Source organism: Rhinopithecus bieti, unplaced genomic scaffold, assembly GCF_001698545.2.
Source record: "Rhinopithecus bieti isolate Rb0 unplaced genomic scaffold, ASM169854v2 scaffold_42745, whole genome shotgun sequence".
NCBI lineage: Eukaryota > Metazoa > Chordata > Mammalia > Primates > Cercopithecidae > Rhinopithecus > Rhinopithecus bieti.
The window spans coordinates 5,409,804-5,426,351 of NW_016819184.1; the positions used below are offsets into that span (position 1 = coordinate 5,409,804).

The 16,548-nt window shown below is 47.8% G+C and overlaps 1 protein-coding gene across 4 annotated transcripts in view; it reads left to right on the top strand.

Annotated features, from left to right (window-relative positions):
- Nucleotides 1-5,215, top strand: part of OAT (ornithine aminotransferase) — a 22,367-nt gene extending 17,152 nt beyond the window's left edge. For all 4 annotated transcript variants that reach the window (XM_017858672.1, XM_017858675.1, XM_017858674.1 and 1 more), the window contains 3 exons: nt 955-1,068; nt 1,807-1,951; nt 4,411-5,215. In XM_017858672.1, the coding sequence (XP_017714161.1) occupies nt 955-1,068; nt 1,807-1,951; nt 4,411-4,571 (420 nt within the window). In that variant the 3' untranslated portion in view covers nt 4,572-5,215. The remainder of the gene's footprint in view (nt 1-954; nt 1,069-1,806; nt 1,952-4,410) is intronic.
- Nucleotides 5,216-16,548: the final 11,333 nt, after the last annotated feature.

Here is a 16,548-nt window from a genome sequence, read left to right on the forward strand (position 1 = left end):
AAAAAAAAAAAAAAAAAAAAAAAAAAAAACAACACATTTAAGGTACCAGTGTGTGACCCACTTACTTATTGCCTGAAGAATTGAGTGTGCCTTGGAATTTGCTATGACATTGGATTTGGGTGGAAACAATTTACCCTCAGAGGACTCCTGTAGACTCCTGTCCTTTTCTCCAGTGTTCAGAAGCATGGCATATTACTAACTGTTTAAAACCATGACGGGTGAACATAGAAACTGAAAAAATTAATGTTTGTTGTAGTTCATGTCTTGGGTTTGCCTTTCAGAGCCAGTAATTGTTACTGCATCAGAGGTCTCTGAAGTATAGATGGTTTTGCTGAATAGACAAAACTTTTGCTACAAAGAATTGCTCAGCTTTGTTTTTTAAGCATTTAAACAAAGCATTTCATCTCGACATTGGAAGGAATTGTGAAATTACATCATTGCAGAAATAGCTTTTCTCTTTTAGTTGCAAAAGTATATTGTTTTGTGCCATTTGTACCTGAAGTATTTGTAATGTTTTAGGGTATGACTTAGTTTGTTGCCAGTAGTTTTAGGCTGGCTGATGTAAACTCTTGTTGAAGTCATTAAGTATCAGCTTCTTGGCCGGGTGCAGTGGCTCATGCCTGGAATCCCAGCACTTTGGGAGGCTGAGGCAGGCAGATCACCTGAGGTCATGAGTTCGAGACCAGCCTGGCGAACTTGGTGAAACCACATCTCTACTAAAACTACAAAAAAAAAAAAAAAATTGCGTGTGTGGTGTGGTGGTAGGCGCGTGTAATCCCAGCCACTTGGAAGGCTGAGGCAGGAGAATTGCTTGAGTCTGGGAGGCAGAGATTGCAGTGAGCTGAGATCACGCCACTGCACTCCAACCTGGGTGACAGTGAGACTCTGGGGATAAGAATGCTTAGTAGAATGCTTAGTGCTGACAAATGACGTGGTGAATTGACCGTCTTTCAGGTGTCGGCAGTGCTATGTGATGATGACATAATGCTGACCATTAAACCAGGGGAGCATGGATCCACATATGGTGGCAATCCGCTAGGCTGCCGAGTGGCCATCGCAGCCCTTGAGGTAAAAACTGATACAGCCACACAGTGTCTATTCTTTAAAGCAATGTTGAAGTGATTTTTAATTCGGGCCCACTGGTATAATAAGACATTCAATAAGAATCCCAAATATTAGAAAACATGAAGTACAGAGGAAAAATTTTAGGAACAAGATACTCTCAAAAAGGAATGTAAACTTGGCCTAGTAGACTGGGTTTCCTCTGTGGGCTTCCTGAGTTCACAGACACCTGGTGCTTTGGGTTCTTTGGCCCTGGCTGGTCCTCGCAGAACTCTCAACTGTGACCCACCTACCAACCCCGTCTTTTTGCTTAGCAAGCAAGTCTTCTTTTAAGTGTATTCATAATGTTTTCAGACTGATTTTCTTAAGTGCCTGCTGAAGGCATGCAATTATTATGTAATCTCTGAGGATAGATCTTTGTGGAGGGGAAGAAACTATTGCAGTTTAAGAATTACATTTTCTCCGTTGACGTATTCAATTAATGACAGTATGTGAGTTGGATTAAATAATCTTTAATCCTTATTTTGCCATGAATGATTGGCAATAGATTTGTGACAAAGGCAAGGCTCTGAGCTAGTGTATGTTTAATTAGAAATTAATACAGGCTTTGAAAAATAGCAATGAAAGTTAAGTTCCTCTGGTCTTGAGGCATGTGTTTCCTGTCCTTACAGTCCCCGTTGTCATCCAAAGAACAACAAAAAAAAGGACAGTCTTAACATTTATATAATTTTTTTTTAAATGTAGGTTTTAAAAGAAGAAAACCTTGCTGAAAATGCAGAAAAATTGGGCATTATCTTGAGAAATGAACTCATGAAGCTACCTTCTGATGTTGTAACTGCCGTAAGAGGAAAAGGATTGTTAAATGCTATTGTTATTAAAGAAACCAAAGGTATGGAGATAAAACATGTACTCAAGATAATTTTTTTAGAAAGACCTAAAATACACTTGGTATTTTATTTTATTTATTTATTTATTTTTCGAGATGGAGTCTTGCTCTGTCTTCCAGGCTGGAGTGCAGTGGTGCGATCTTGGCTCACTGCAGCCTCTGCCTCCTGAGTTCAAGCAGTTCTCTGCCTCAGCCTCTTGAGTAGCTGGGATTGATTACAGGTGCATGTCACCACGCCCGGCTAATTTTTGTATTTTTGATAGAGACGGGGTTTCACCATATTGGCCAGGCTGATCTCGAACTCCTGACCTTGTGATCCGCTTGCCTTGGCCTCCCAAAGTGCTGGGATTACAGGCGTGAGCCACCATGCCCAGCTACACTTGTTTTTTTTTTTTTTTTAAAGATGGAGTCTTGCTCTGTCGCCAGGCTGGAGTGTAATGGTGCCATCTCGGCTTACTGCAACCTCCAGTGCCCTGGTTCAAGCGATTCTCCTGCCTCAGCCTCCCAAGTAGCTGGTATTATAGGCACATGCCATCATGCCCAGGTAGTTTTTGTATTTTTAGTAGAGGTGGGGTTTCACCATGTTGGTCAGTATGGTCTCGATCTCCTGACCTCATGATCTGCCCGCCTCGGCTTCCCAAAGTGCTGAGATGACAGGCATGAGCTACCGTGCCCAGCCACACTTGGGATTTTAATTGGTTGTTGGTTCTGTTTGAAACTGTTGACTGACATAATGACCAAGCCTTTTAGATAGATTATTGTCTGATTTATAATTACATTAAGAGTATAAAAAATATAGCTCTTTTCTAAATGAAGGCACATTTAACCAGTTTGACTCTTGTTCCTTTAAGACATTGGTTTTTCTGCCTTAAGTTAGGCAGTATTTAGAGAGTTCAAGTATTTTTGTTGGTGAGACTGGACTAGAAAGTGTCCTCTTTGCTATCCTTCCCTCCCTCACTTTCATGCTTTGTGTCAGTAGAGGTTATAGGAGCAGCAGTAATAATGACATGAGTGACAGTGATGGTGTCAATAATAAAAGTAATGTTGGCTGTCACTTAATTGGGTGTTTTAGTACATCCTTTGTAACCCTTAAGTGTTCCTTGCTGGATTTTCTTGTGATAACTCTTCCTTTTAAAGCAACGATTCCAACCTCCCAACCTTGGCTGCACTTAAAGAATCACCTGGGGAGCTTTTTAAAAAAATGAGTCAAAGCCTGGCCTTACCCCAGGGATTCTGATTTGACGCATCCGGGGTGGGGCACGGGCATTAGCAATAGCCTTTAAGGTGATTCTGATGTGTAGCCAGGTTGAGAATCGTTGCCATAAAATCTTGAGCTCAGGAAGCGAGTCCCTTTTCAGAATGTGTAGTGTTCACTGGGTTTTGAGTATTGCCTATTTTATGTTAGTTAATCATCTGTATCATATCCAAGTTCCTTTTTTTCTTTTTTAAAATTTTATTTATTTTGTTTATTTATTTTTTGAGACAGAGTCTCGCTCTGTGGGGCTCGAGTGTCTGTCGCCAGGCTGGAGTGCAGTGGCGTGATCGTGGCTCACTGTGACCTCCACTCCTGAGTTCAAGGGATTCTCCTGCCTCAGCCTCCTGAGTAGCTGGGACTACAGGCGTGCGCCACCACGCCCAGCTAATTTTGTATTTTAGTAGAGGTGGGGTTTCACCATGTTGGCCAGGATGGTCTCGATCTCTTGACCTCGTGATCTGCCCACCTCGGCCTCCCAAAGTGCTGGGATTACAGGTGTGAGCCACCATGCCCAGCCCATACCCAAGTTCTTTTGCATTAGTTCCTTGTGTGATTAATATAGCAGCCTTAGCACTTTTGTTTGTCTTTTTTTTTTTGGCCTGATCTTTTTCATTTATGAAACACTATGATATGTCTAATCATATCATTCAAACCTAGTTATGTGCTTGCTGAAAAGTGAAAAGTAACTTCATTTTAGGAGTAAAACAAACCAAGCTTGCAACTCCAAGCTTCCCTTCCTTTTTTATTTTTTTAAATTTTTTTTAAGATGGTGTCTTGCTCTGTCACCAGGCTGGAGTGCAGTGGCGCGATCTCTGCTCACTGCAACCTCCACCTCCTGGGTTCAAGCGATTCTCCTGCCTCAGTCTCCCGAGTAGCTGAGACTACAGGTGCGCTCCATGACACCCAGCTAATTTCTGTATTTTTAGTAGAGACGGGGTTTCATCATGTTGGCCAGGATGGTGTTGATCTCTTGACCTTGTGATCTGCTCGCCCCAGCCTCCCAAAGTGCTGGGATTACAGGTGTAAGCCACCACTCCCAGTCCAAGCTTCCCTTATTTGAGCAAGTTCTGGGAATTTTGTTTTCCAGACTTTCCAAAGACTGGAAAGACTTTCCAGTCTTTCCAAAGACTGCACTTTGCCCATACATATGGCAAGGGATGTTTAAACATTTATCTTTGAGCATGTATGTTTTACTATTTTTCTTTAGATTGTGATGCTTGGAAGGTGTGTCTACGACTTCGAGATAATGGACTTCTGGCCAAGCCAACCCATGGTGACATTATCAGGTTTGCGCCTCCGTTGGTGATCAAGGAGGATGAGCTTCGAGAGTCCATTGAAATTATTAACAAGACCATCTTGTCTTTCTGAGGGTAGCCAGCTGTTTTCAGTGGTCTCTGGGAGCCAGCTGGAGACAGGTGGTCTTGTAAAAGCTTTGTTCTTAATGCGGGCACATTCCACTCCCATGAATCTTCAAAAACTTTTTTTTTTTGAATATATGTTTTTTTCAGTTGATACATAATAGAACAACGTTTCTGACCCTGCCATTTGCTTTGTAACGTAACTAAGAGAATGTAATGGCATATATATTCAGTGACAGTGTTTTGATGTGAATGTGTACTTTCTAAGTGAAATGCATCTATATACAGACAGCCTCTAAATCAAGTTCTTCAGTATAATTTATATATGTTTTTATAATTTCCTCAGTGGTATAAGTGTTTTATATTTGAAAAAGTTATCTCTGGGGTATTACATAAAAGGCTTCACCTTATAAAATGAAATCATTGTTATTGAATTTTAGGAAGGATTAATGGTTAAGTGTATATAAAATACTAACATTAAGTAAACTTCATATTGGCCAACACCAGGGTTGTATTCTATGGATGTCATTATTTTGAATTAAGAATTAGTGTTTAACATTCCTAAATTGTTTTGAGTGCTTGATTATAATTTGTAAAAAATGTTTATTTTCAATATTTCTTTAAATTTAAAATAAAGCTTATATTTCAGATGTCTGTTTTGTGATGAGTATTAACCTTAAAAAGAAGAAGCTGAGGCAAAATTAATACAGAATGTTTAGGTGGGCCAAGGCTGGGGACTGCAGCTCAGGACACACTTCCAGGTTGCCCTGGAGAGTTCTCCAGAGAACATTTTTTAAAGAAAAAGGATAGATCAGCTGCTCTTATGCCCTCTACTGACACAAGGTGAAGGGGTGATTACAAAAGTTGTTTGTCAGGAATTCTCATAGGTTTACAGAACTCACTTTGGTTAGTGATTGGCTGTATGCTGTTGAACTGTAGGGTGTATGGCATTTGATAGATACTTGGTTTCAAGAGGTAATTATTTAGCTTGGGAGAGAGTGACCTGACTACAGTTTCATTCTAACGCTTCTCTGGGCCTCATAATTTAGTTTTTATTTATTTATTTATTTTTTGAGACGGAGTCTCTCTCTCTCTGTCACCCAGGCTGCAGTGCAGTGGTGTGATCTTAGCTCACTGCAGCCTCCACCTCCTGGGCTCACATGATTCTCCTGTCTCGGCCTCCTGAATAGCTGGGATTACAGGTGTGTACCACCACACCCGGCTAATTTTAGTATTTTCAGTAAAGATGGGGTTTCATTAAGTTGACCAGGCTGGTCTTGAACTCCTGGGCCCCGGGGTCCCCCCCCCCCCCCCGACTCGGCCTCCCAAAGTGCTGGTGTCAGCCACCATGCCTGACCTGGGCCTGATAGTTTAAAGGGGCTCACGTTCTTCAGATACAAGATTTCTTTATTCCCCATGTCACTGTACTATTACTGCAGTATTATCAGTTACATTTTTAAGGTTTTTGAGACTCTTCTTTATTCCATGTGTTCTCTTTTTCTTCTTTTTTTTTTTTGGGATAGAGTCTTGCTCTGTCACCTAGGCTGGAGTACAATGGTGCGATCTCAGCTCACTGCAACCTCCGCCTCCCAGGTTCAAGCGATTCTTGTGCCTCAGCTTCCCGAGTAGCTGGGACAATAGGCCTGTGCCACCACACCCGGCTGATTTTTGTATTTTTAGTACAGATGGGGTTTCACCATGTTGGTCAGGCTGGTCTTGAACTCCTGACCTCAGGTGATCCACCTGCCTCGGCCTCCTAAAGTGCTGGGATTACAGGCATGAGCCCCTGTGCCCGGCCTATTCCATGTGTTTTCTAAGAGCATTTCAACTCTGATCTACAGAAAACCAGAAGTTATAAAAAGAATACATCTAAAAGATAGGTCTCTTATACTTCCCTTTCAAAACAGCGTGTTCCCTGTGCATATACTAATATTTATCATTTTTTTAAAGTTATCCTTTTTATATGTGTTGCCACTTTTTTTTTTTTTTTTTTTTTTTTTTTTCTAACCTGAACAGAGTATTTTGGTTGTTTTTCTGTGTCTCATTCTCAGATAACTAGCATTTCATCATATGTGGGTATACTGTAATTTCATCTCATATCAGGGGACCATTTGACTTGAATAAAGCTTGTGACCACTTCATATCATTTCACGATGGTGCAAAAGGGCACAGTGTTTCTATGGAGTAAATGCCTAGAAGTGACTTGCTTTTCAAAGAGAAAAAACTTCTCAAGTTAATGGTGTCACATTCCTCCCTCCCTCTCCCAGGTTCTAAAAAGTTACCTCTTAGCAGTATGAGAGCTGGGTCTTTGGTACTCTGTCAGGGTAGTGTTCCGTCACTGAATGACTATGTTTAAATGGGTGAGGCCTCCTCATACCAATTACAGCTGGGGTGGCACCCAGGCCGGGCAAGCTCTCCAGGGGATTCAAGGTTGAGAACCGGTCTTAGGAATCTTATTAAGATGGAGATTTTGTTTTTGGAGACTCACTGCCACCTAGGTTGGAGTGAAGTGGTATGATCTCGGCTCACTGCATCTTCCACCTCTCAGGCTCAAGCGATTCTCTCACTTCAACCTCTCTACTAGCTGGGACCATGGCCGTGTGCCGCCAGATTTGGCTAATTTTTTGTATTTTTTGTAGAGACAGGGTTTTTCCCCAGGGTGGTCTTGAACTCCTGAGCTCAAGTGGTCCACCTGCCTTGGTCTCCCCAAGTGCTGGGATTGTAGGTGTGAGCCACCGTGCCCAGCTTTAAGATGCAGATTCTAATTCAGTCTCTGTGTGTACTGGAGACTCCACATTTGCAGGTTGCCTTAGGGCATACTGTTGTTATCAGGGGTCAGTTTAATTTGCATTCAGCTATTCTCACCAGAGATGACCTTAGGGCCAGGTGATTTTTAACAAAACTATCTTCCTGCTAAATTCTTGGAAGGCTTTAAAAGTCAGAGAGGACCCAGAGGTAGCAAAGCACAGGGAGTTGTGGAGAGGGTGGCTAATGACGATGAGGGCCTTGGGTAATTTTGGCTTAATTTGGTGAGCAGTGGGGTCATTGAAGGAGGGGGTTGAAGCAGGGGCGGGGCATGACCTTGTTAGAAAATCCTAGGCTGGGCGCGGTGGCTCACGCCTGTAATCCCAGCGCTTTGGGAGGCTGAGGTGGGCGAATCACCTGAGGTCAGGAGTTCGAGACCAGTCTGACCAACATGGAGGAACCCCCGTCTCTACTAAAAATACAAAAAATTAGCCGGGCGTGGTGGTGCATTCCTGTAATCCCAGCTACTTGGGAGGCTGAGGCAGGAGAATCACTTGAACCCAGGAGACGGAGGTTGTGGTGATCTGAGATCATGCCATTGCGGTCCAGCCTGGGCAACAAGAGTGAAACTCCGTCTCAAAAAAGAAGCAATCCTTTCTGGTTGATGGTTTAGGGCTTACTCATGCAGTACACACTGGTTGTAGGGCCTCAGGGCCTATGTCCAGTGGTGAACAGGCAGGCAGGAACCAGCTCACTGCACTTAGTGCCCTGGGGATGAAGTGGAGGGGTGGTGAAGTGGGAGGCAGGGAGAGTCAGACACAGGCTTTGGATTTGGGAACATCAAAGCTCTTGCTGTGGTTAGAGACTCCCTTTCCTTAGCTGTGAGGAAGTGGGATGCTATCTACCTTTCAGGGGAGTTAGGAGGATTAAAAAAGATGGAGTAGTTCATGCTCCTGGCAGAGGACCTGGCACAGAGTTGCAGATCAATAAATGAGTTGCTAGCTCCCCCTCCCCAGCCCCAACACACACAGTTGGAGGAGTTTGGGAGAGAGGAAGCTTCTGGAGAAGGAGTCTTTCAGGTAAGGGTGACATCTAGATAAGGAAGAGATGGTATAGAGCTGATAGGCTGGCTGTATCACAAAGGGGATGTCAAGTTCAAGGAAGAAGCTGAGGCAAAATTAATCAGAGTTATTTGTGATAGCAGGAGGCAGACAAAATGCCTAGGCCTATAGGGGTGGGTCCCCAGTGAAACCCTACCTTCAAGCCGAAAACAGCCTGAAGTCTGAAAGACTGGACTGTTGGTTCTGGATGTAACCTGTGACCCAGAGTGAGAACTTCTGTTCCTATTTGCGCACCCTTTTCCGATGGGGTCTTTCTGAATAATGCTTTTTGACTAATTGAATGTTGCCTTTTCTTTTTTCTTTTTTTTTTTTTTTTGAGACGGAGTCTCACTCTGTCGCCCAGGCTGGAGTGCAGTGGCCGGATCTCAGCTCACTGCAAGCTCCGCCTCCCAGGTTCACGCCATTCTCCTGCCTCAGCTTCCCGAGTAACTGGGACTACAGGTGCCCGCCACCTCGCCCGGCTAGTTTTTTTGTATTTTTTTAGTAGAGACGGGGTTTCACCATGTTAGCCAGGATGGTCTCGATATCCTGACCTTGTGATCCGCCCGTCTCGGCCTCCCAAAGTGCTGGGATTACAGGCTTGAGCCACCGTGCCCGGCCAAATGTTGCCTTTTCTGATACTACCTATGGCCTGCCCCTCCCCCATCCTGTGCCTATAAAAACTTCAGACTTAGCCACACTGGAGGAGGCCGCCTTCCCATCTCCTCTCTGCTGAGAGCTGTTTTGTCGCTTATTAAAATTCTCTGCCCTCACCACCCCTCCATTGCCAGTGTGGCCTCATTCCTCTTCAATGTGGGACAAGAACTCCAGACTCACTGAACATGGGTACTCATAAGGCTGTAACACTGTGGCCCTCTGCCCTCCACTGGCAGAGGGCAGCTGCCTCACGTGATGGGAAGTAGTAATGGGGCTGAGCTGGCCCCAGAGCTGTGGGCTGGAATGGGGCAAGGGGCTGAATGAGCTGCTAACATGTCGCTGTCTGTTGGGCTGTGGATGGTGGGACTAAAAGAGCTAATGAGCACATTGTAACACCCTTTGGGGCCTTTGGGGTCATGGGCACCCCTGCCTGGGAACCACTGCATTCCCCTTGGGGTGACACACCTGGTCCAGCTACAAACCCTGCATGGAGCCTGCCCCTGTGCCACCATTTGGAATGGCTGGCCGGACCCCACGCTACTCATTCACACACCCCCTCATTCACACACCCCCTCCCACCAGGGCCTGAGCATGCAGTAGCAGCTGCTGTGGGATCTGTACCAGAGTGCAAGCCAGACATGGCCTGGCAGGCCCAGTAGATGGGGTGCCTCCTACTGCATGCCTGGCAAAGGGGCCAAGAAAAATCCTCTGTCATTTGGGCCAAGCTTGAGAACTACAGCCCAGGATACATCATCAGTTTGCCTTGGGGAGTGCTCTGGAGAATATTTATAAAGAAAAAAAGACAGATCAGGAGAAGGTGTGATTACAAAACTTATTTATTAGGAACTCTCATTGGTCTAGAGAATTTGCATGGGTTAGCAATGGGCTGTTCATTGGTCTACAGAATTGGCATTGGTTAGCGATTGGCTATTCATTGTTGAAATACAGGATGTATGGTGTTTTTGTGGCCATTTGGCTTCAATTAGCCTAGAGCTGCATGGCAAGGGGCTTCAAGAGATAATTATTTAGCTCAAGGAGGAGTGAGACCTGACTGCCGTTATATTTTAGATACTTTTCTGGGCCTGATAATTTTAAAGGGGTTCACATTCTTCAGAGAAAGTTAGAAGGTCTTTCTTCGGGGAGGAGTGGCTCAAAGTAGAGGAGAACTCACAGAGTACGTGGTGTCCAGATGCATAGTTAGATATGTGCGAAAGAAAGATGATAATCTCGGTACATTTTTGCACTTTAAATAGTCACCACGTTCACTCTCCACAACCCCTAATGATAACTTGTTCTTTGGATTCTGACCTTCCAGAATACCTCATCTAAATTACTGTACATATAAGAAAATTGAGGTTGGGACAGGACATCTGACGTACCCAGAATAACAGAGGTGAAAGTGACTGTGTGTGTCAAGCACTAGGACTGTGAAGCTCCCAGCATGCTCTCTGCAGCATATCTGTATGTGATGGGGAAGCACCACAGCGGTGGGGGTGGGGGGGGGTGCATATAGGGGACATTTATAGGTGTAGATCTGTGCTGCTCAATGCCAGCTGCACTCAGAGTCACCTGGCTTGCTTAGAAATTTAGTATAGCCGGGCGCGGTGGCTCATGCCTGTAATCCCAGCACTTTGGGAGGCCGAGGCAGGCGGATCACCAGGTCAGGAGATCGAGACCATCCTGGCGAACACAGTGAAACCCTGTCTCTACTAAAAATACAAAAAATTAGCCAGGCGTGGTGGCGGGCACCTGTAGTCCCAGCTACTCAGGAGGCTGAGGCAGGAGAATGGTGTGGACCCGGGAGGCGGAGGCTGCAGTGAGCCGAGATTGCGCCACTGCACTCCAGCCTGGACGACACAGTGAGACTCCACAGGACGACACCACAGGTGCAGTGGCTCATGGCTGTAGTCCAAGCACTGTGAGAAGCCGGGGTGGGTGGATTACCTGAGGTTAGTTCAAGACCAGCCTGACTGACATGGTGAAACCCCCTCTCTACTGAAAATGCAACAATTAGCTGCGCATGGTGGTGCACACCTGTAATTCCAGCTACTTGGGAGTCTGAGACAGAAGAATCGCCTGAGCTTGGGAGGCGGAGGTTGTAGTGAGCCAAGATTGTGCCATTGCATTCTAGGCTGGGCAACAAGAGTGAAGCACTGTCTCGAAAAAAAAAGTTAATATTGATGGCCAGACCTCACCTCAAATCAATTACATCAGGATCTCCTGGGATGGGGCCTTGCACCTGGATACTAAATGCTCCTGGGGATTCTAATGTGCAGTCTTTGCAAAGTAGGTATTGAGTGTGAGGCAGGGTGTCATTCCCCCAACCATGCTGGGGCACTGATGTCGACTGGTGAATAAGGCACACAATTCCTGGCATCAAGGGGCTTTTTAACAGGTACATTTATTTCAGAAATGTTTATTGAGTACCACTTGGCTGGTCCCGGAGGATAGACAGTGGTTCAAATAAATAGCATTTATTCAGCAGTCTGTGCCAGGCACTATTTCAAATGCCTTAAGTCTCACCCCAGGTATTGTTACTTCCATTTACTGATGAGGAGACCAAGGCTCAGAAACACAAGCTTGCTTTAGGTCATTGAAATAGTGCTGATGCCCAAGAGCCCTGGATGGGCTGGATAAACCTTCTGAGGGAGCCAGTAGGTGGTCCTGGTACCTCAGAGACTGGGGGCTTTGAGGACAGCTCCTCCCTTTGCCTCAAGAGCTTGGCCGAGAGGCCCCTGCAGCCTGTGAAAGCACTTCAATTTGTTTTGAACTTGGGGGATGGATTCTTAAAATACCAGCAGGAGGCATCAAAATGAATTTTATATCTATATAAAAGCAGCTTAGTCCATTTAGTAAAACTCCCCCCCCCTTTTTTTTTCGTTTTTTTTTCGAGACAGAGTCTTGCTGTCTCACCCAGACTGGAGTGCAGTGGCACGATCTCCGCTCACTGCAAGCTCTACCTCCCAGGCTCATGCCACTGTCCTGCCTCAGCCTCCCGAGCAGCTGAGACTACAGGCGTGTGCCACCACGCCCAGTTAATTTTTTGTATTTTTAGTAGAGATGGGGTTTCACCGTGTTAGCCAGGATGGAGGAAAAAACTCTTTAAAATATATTTCAGGGCTCACTCCAGTGTTCCATGCATGTATAATGGCTCAGAAGAGGTTATTAGTTCCCCAGCCTTTATTTTGATTAACTTGCAAATGAGATTTTTTCTCTATACATCAGCCTAGTTCTTCAAATTGTTAATGAGATATCTGAACTAATATGGCTTTTATAATTTGCATCACAATGCTTAAGAGCCCAGCAGATGATTGCTACAAATAAGGCTTGTGTGGAATGGCTGTGCATGGCTCAAGGCAGGGTTCAGGAGGACTACTGACAGCTCAGGCTTGCACATCCATGGGGATACAGGGTCTGGGGGCCTTTGATCTTGGTAGCTTTCTCCTAGGCCAGTCTCTGAGACAGGCGGTGAAGGGCAAGTGGGATCCACCAGCCCCTAATCTCTCCTGCCTTCCTTTTTATCACAACATCTCTTTAATTTATGGCCCCTCAGTGCCAAGCCGTGTACCTGTGAACAAATGGAGTAATTACTCCTGGGAGAAATAGAAAAACATGGATGTAGACCATACAGAAGGCTGCTGGCTTTCAGTGGGGTGACCTGGGAGTGGGCACCGGCTGTGGGTGTCCAGCCAGTGTTCTAGGAACCCTGTAATCATGGAGGGTCTCCTGCCAGTGTTTTCATGTTGCTGGAGGCTCAGAGAGTGGAAGGGACTTGTCCACCGGCTGCGCTCCCTGGGGCAGAAACCTAGGGAGGCCTCCTGATGATGATGGGAGGAGGTGCGGTGGGTGACTGCTGCGAGGCTCAGAGCTTCAGTTTTGCTTTTGCCTCTGACAACCAGGAGACCTATGCAACTCAATGTCTCTCTTTCCTCTTTATGGAATGAGGGGGTTGAATTAGGACAGAACAGTCACGTGTGGTTTCATAACGGGTGTATGTACTGAGAAATGCGCCCTTTGGCGATTTTGTCGTCATGTGAACATCATGGCGTGTACTTACACAACCCAGATGGCACAGCCTGCTGAGACACAATGCTAAGCATTTGCATAGGTAAACACAGAAAAGACACAGTAAAAATACGGTACAATCTTTTGGGACCTCCGCTATATTAGAAGGGCATGACTGCCTGGTCTCTGGAGGTGGGAGCGAGGCCTGACCAGGTGAACCTGAGACCCCATCCAGTGGGCACCCGGCTCAGGTGGGCGCTCGACGGGTCTTGGGAACTGACAGAGGAGCCAGGGTCTGAGGACCCTGGCAGGTTTTATGTAGAGATGGCCAGAAAAGCGCCCCCACATCCTGTGGGGTTCCCATTCCCCCATCTTGGGTTTTAAGATCCCTTGAGACTTAGTTTCCCATAAAGTAAGTTTCCCAAGAAAAGGAGGCCCCATTTCAGTAGAGAGGGGCTTCGAGCTCTAGGGAGAGGACGGGGGTGTGGCGAGTTGTCCCCTCGCGTCCAAGACTCAGCGCCCATGTGCAAGTCAACAACCCCAGGGCCTGGTCCTCGAACTGCTCGCAGCCTCAGGGCCCCAGGCGCGTAGGGACGGCAGGGGGCGCTGCCCGCAAAGCGTTGCTTCCCGGCCGACCTGAGAGCCGCTGAGACGCGCGTGCGCGAGGCCGGGGCTCGGGGGACTGGGGCGGGGCCGTGGGCGGGGCCAGGAGCCGGGCTGGGGGCCGTCCCTCCTCTGCCGAGGCCTGTAGGGCGCTCGGTTTTCTTGGGGTCGAATTCCCGCCGCGCTGCAGAGAAATACACTTCTGTAAAAGTTTATTATTCTGACGGTGGAATGTGCTCCTTGGAGACAATTCAGAACATGCAGAAACCAGAGCCCCGCGGCCGCTCCCTGCGTAGACTGCGGGCGGCTGTCCCGGGCGTGGGCTGCGGCCCTGCGGGCCCATGCATGTTCTGGGGCTCTGGGGCGCTGGTTCAGCCCCGCGTGTGTGGGAGTCGCGTTCACCTCTTCAGTGCCCGGTGCTGTCCGCGCACCCCTCGGAGTGCCTCGGTTCACCGTGCAGAGGTGCGGGCTCCGGGGCAGGGGAGGGTCTACCCCACCTCCCGCGCTGCAACGAGCTTGGCAAGTGATGGTCACCTGCGCGTCCGTTGGGCTGGGGGCAGGGGCGCTCTGACCCTGTGGGCAGGGCCTCCTGGGACTCTGCCCGGAGCTCCTGGCTGTGCTGTGCTGGGAGGGATCTGAGTGGTGGTCCCTGGGCCACTGCGGGCCTCAGTTTTTGCCACTGTGCAATGGCCTTACTCATACCTGCACTGGTGATTAGGGGACCGAAGTCGTGGAATGATGCGAGGCCTGGTCCCTGCCTGGCTGGGGCCCACCTTGATCCGTGTGGCCCTGCTGGCCCCTGTCCACTGGTCACTGAGATAGTGACGGTCCTGGGCTGGGCAGGTGTGGCCGGCCCTGGGTGTGTGGATGCCATAGGGAGGAGAAATAGCTTTTCTTCACCATCCTAGATTCCTGCCTAGGACTCATATAACAAGAGAAAAACATACACATTTATTTAATACAATTTTTACCTGATGCAGGAGCCTTCATAAGGAAATGAAGAGCCAAAAAATGTGTAAACCCGTGTTTTTTTTTTTTTTTTTTTTTTTTTTGTGAGACAGAGTTTTGCTCTTGTTGCCCAGGTTGGAGTGCCATGGCAAGATCTTACTGCAACCTCCGTCTCCTGGGTTCAAGAAATTCTCCTGTCTCGGCCTCCCAAGTGGCTGGGATTACAGGTGCATGCCACCAGGCCCGGACAATTTTTGTATTTTTAGTAGAGATGGAGTTTCATCATATTGGTCAGGCTGGTCTCCAACTCCTGACCTCAGGTGATCCGCCCACCTTGGTCTCCCAGAGTGCTGGGATTGCAGGCGTGAGCCTCCACACCTGGTCAAACCTGTGTTTTTTTTTTTTTTTTTTTTTTTTTTTTTTTTTTGTGAGACGGAGTCTTGCTCTGTCGCCCAGGCTGGAGTGCAGTGGCCGGATCTTAGCTCACTGCAAACTCCGCCTCCTGGGTACGCCATTCTCCTGCCTCAGCCTCCTGAGCAGCTGGGACTACAGGCGCCCGCCACNCGCCCAGGCTGGAGTGCAGTGGCCGGATCTTAGCTCACTGCAAACTCCGCCTCCTGGGTACGCCATTCTCCTGCCTCAGCCTCCTGAGCAGCTGGGACTACAGGCGCCCGCCACCTCGCCTGGCTAGTTTTTTGTATTTTTTAGTAGAGACGGGGTTTCACCGTGGTAGCCAGGATGGTCTCGATCTCCTGACCTCGTGATCTGCCCATCTTGGCCTCCCAAAGTGCTGGGATTACAGGCTTGAGCCACCGCGCCCAGCCCAAACCTGTGTTTTTTATGCTTGATTTGATAAAAAAGTGGATAGTCCTAGAAAAGTTTGATTGGAAACAAATGTCTGATGTAACGGTAACAGATGTGGGGACTTAGCCAGGCCTACGTGTTCACAGTCTCCTCTGTCCCTGTGTCTTCAGAGGTGAGGATGTTTCTTCTGGGTATAGGGAGACTAACACCTGAATGAGGGTTTTACGTCCTGCTTCAGGGGAGAAGGGAGGGCGGGAGGTGAAAGCGACCTTTCTGCTTCTGCTGTTTCCTCAAATGCCAAGGTGCTGTATTTTGGGGTACCATGTCCTGAACCCCATCAGTGCCAAGGGCAAGGCTGGTGCCCAGGGCCCAGTCCTGGACTCACCTTGGACTTTGTGGATGGGAGGGGAGGTGGGGCCTGGAAGCTTGTGTCTGCGTCCCAGGAGGCAAGTTACCATCTCTGAGACCTAGGACCGGTCACACAACCTCTGGAGTCTCAGTGTCCTCATGAAGAAATGGGAGCAGCGGGCTGCAGGGAGGGTGATATTGGCTGCTTGGTCCTGCCTGTAGCTCCCTCTGCCCCCGACCTCAAACTCTCGAGCTCTCTGGGATCACCTGAGGCTTGATAAACACACAGGGGCCGTGGCCCTGCTTTGACAGGTGGCTTCATTTGGGTGGCACCAGGAATCCCACTGGGAACAACCCTCTTAGGGTCTGGTCAGGCACCCTCCCAGCCCCCAGCACAGGGCAAGGATGTGCCAGGGCCATGGGACAGCAGGAAGGTACCCTCCCCAGGCCCACTAGTCCCACAAGACCCTGTTGAGAAAGAAGGATTTTAGTGGTTTGGATGGGGACGCTGAATCAGTGTTCCACTTAAAAGGGCTCAGGGGGCCAGGCGCGGTGGCTCACGCCTGTAATCCCAGCACTTTGGGAGGCCGAGACGGGCGGATCATGAGGTCAGGAGATTGAGACCATTCTGGCTAACACGGTGAAACCCCGTCTCTACTAAAAATACAAAAAACTAGCCGGGCGAGGTGGCGGGCGCCTGTAGTCCCAGCTACCCGGGAGGCTGAGGCAGGAGAATGGCGTAAACCCGGGAGGCGGAGCTTGCAGTGAGCTGAGATC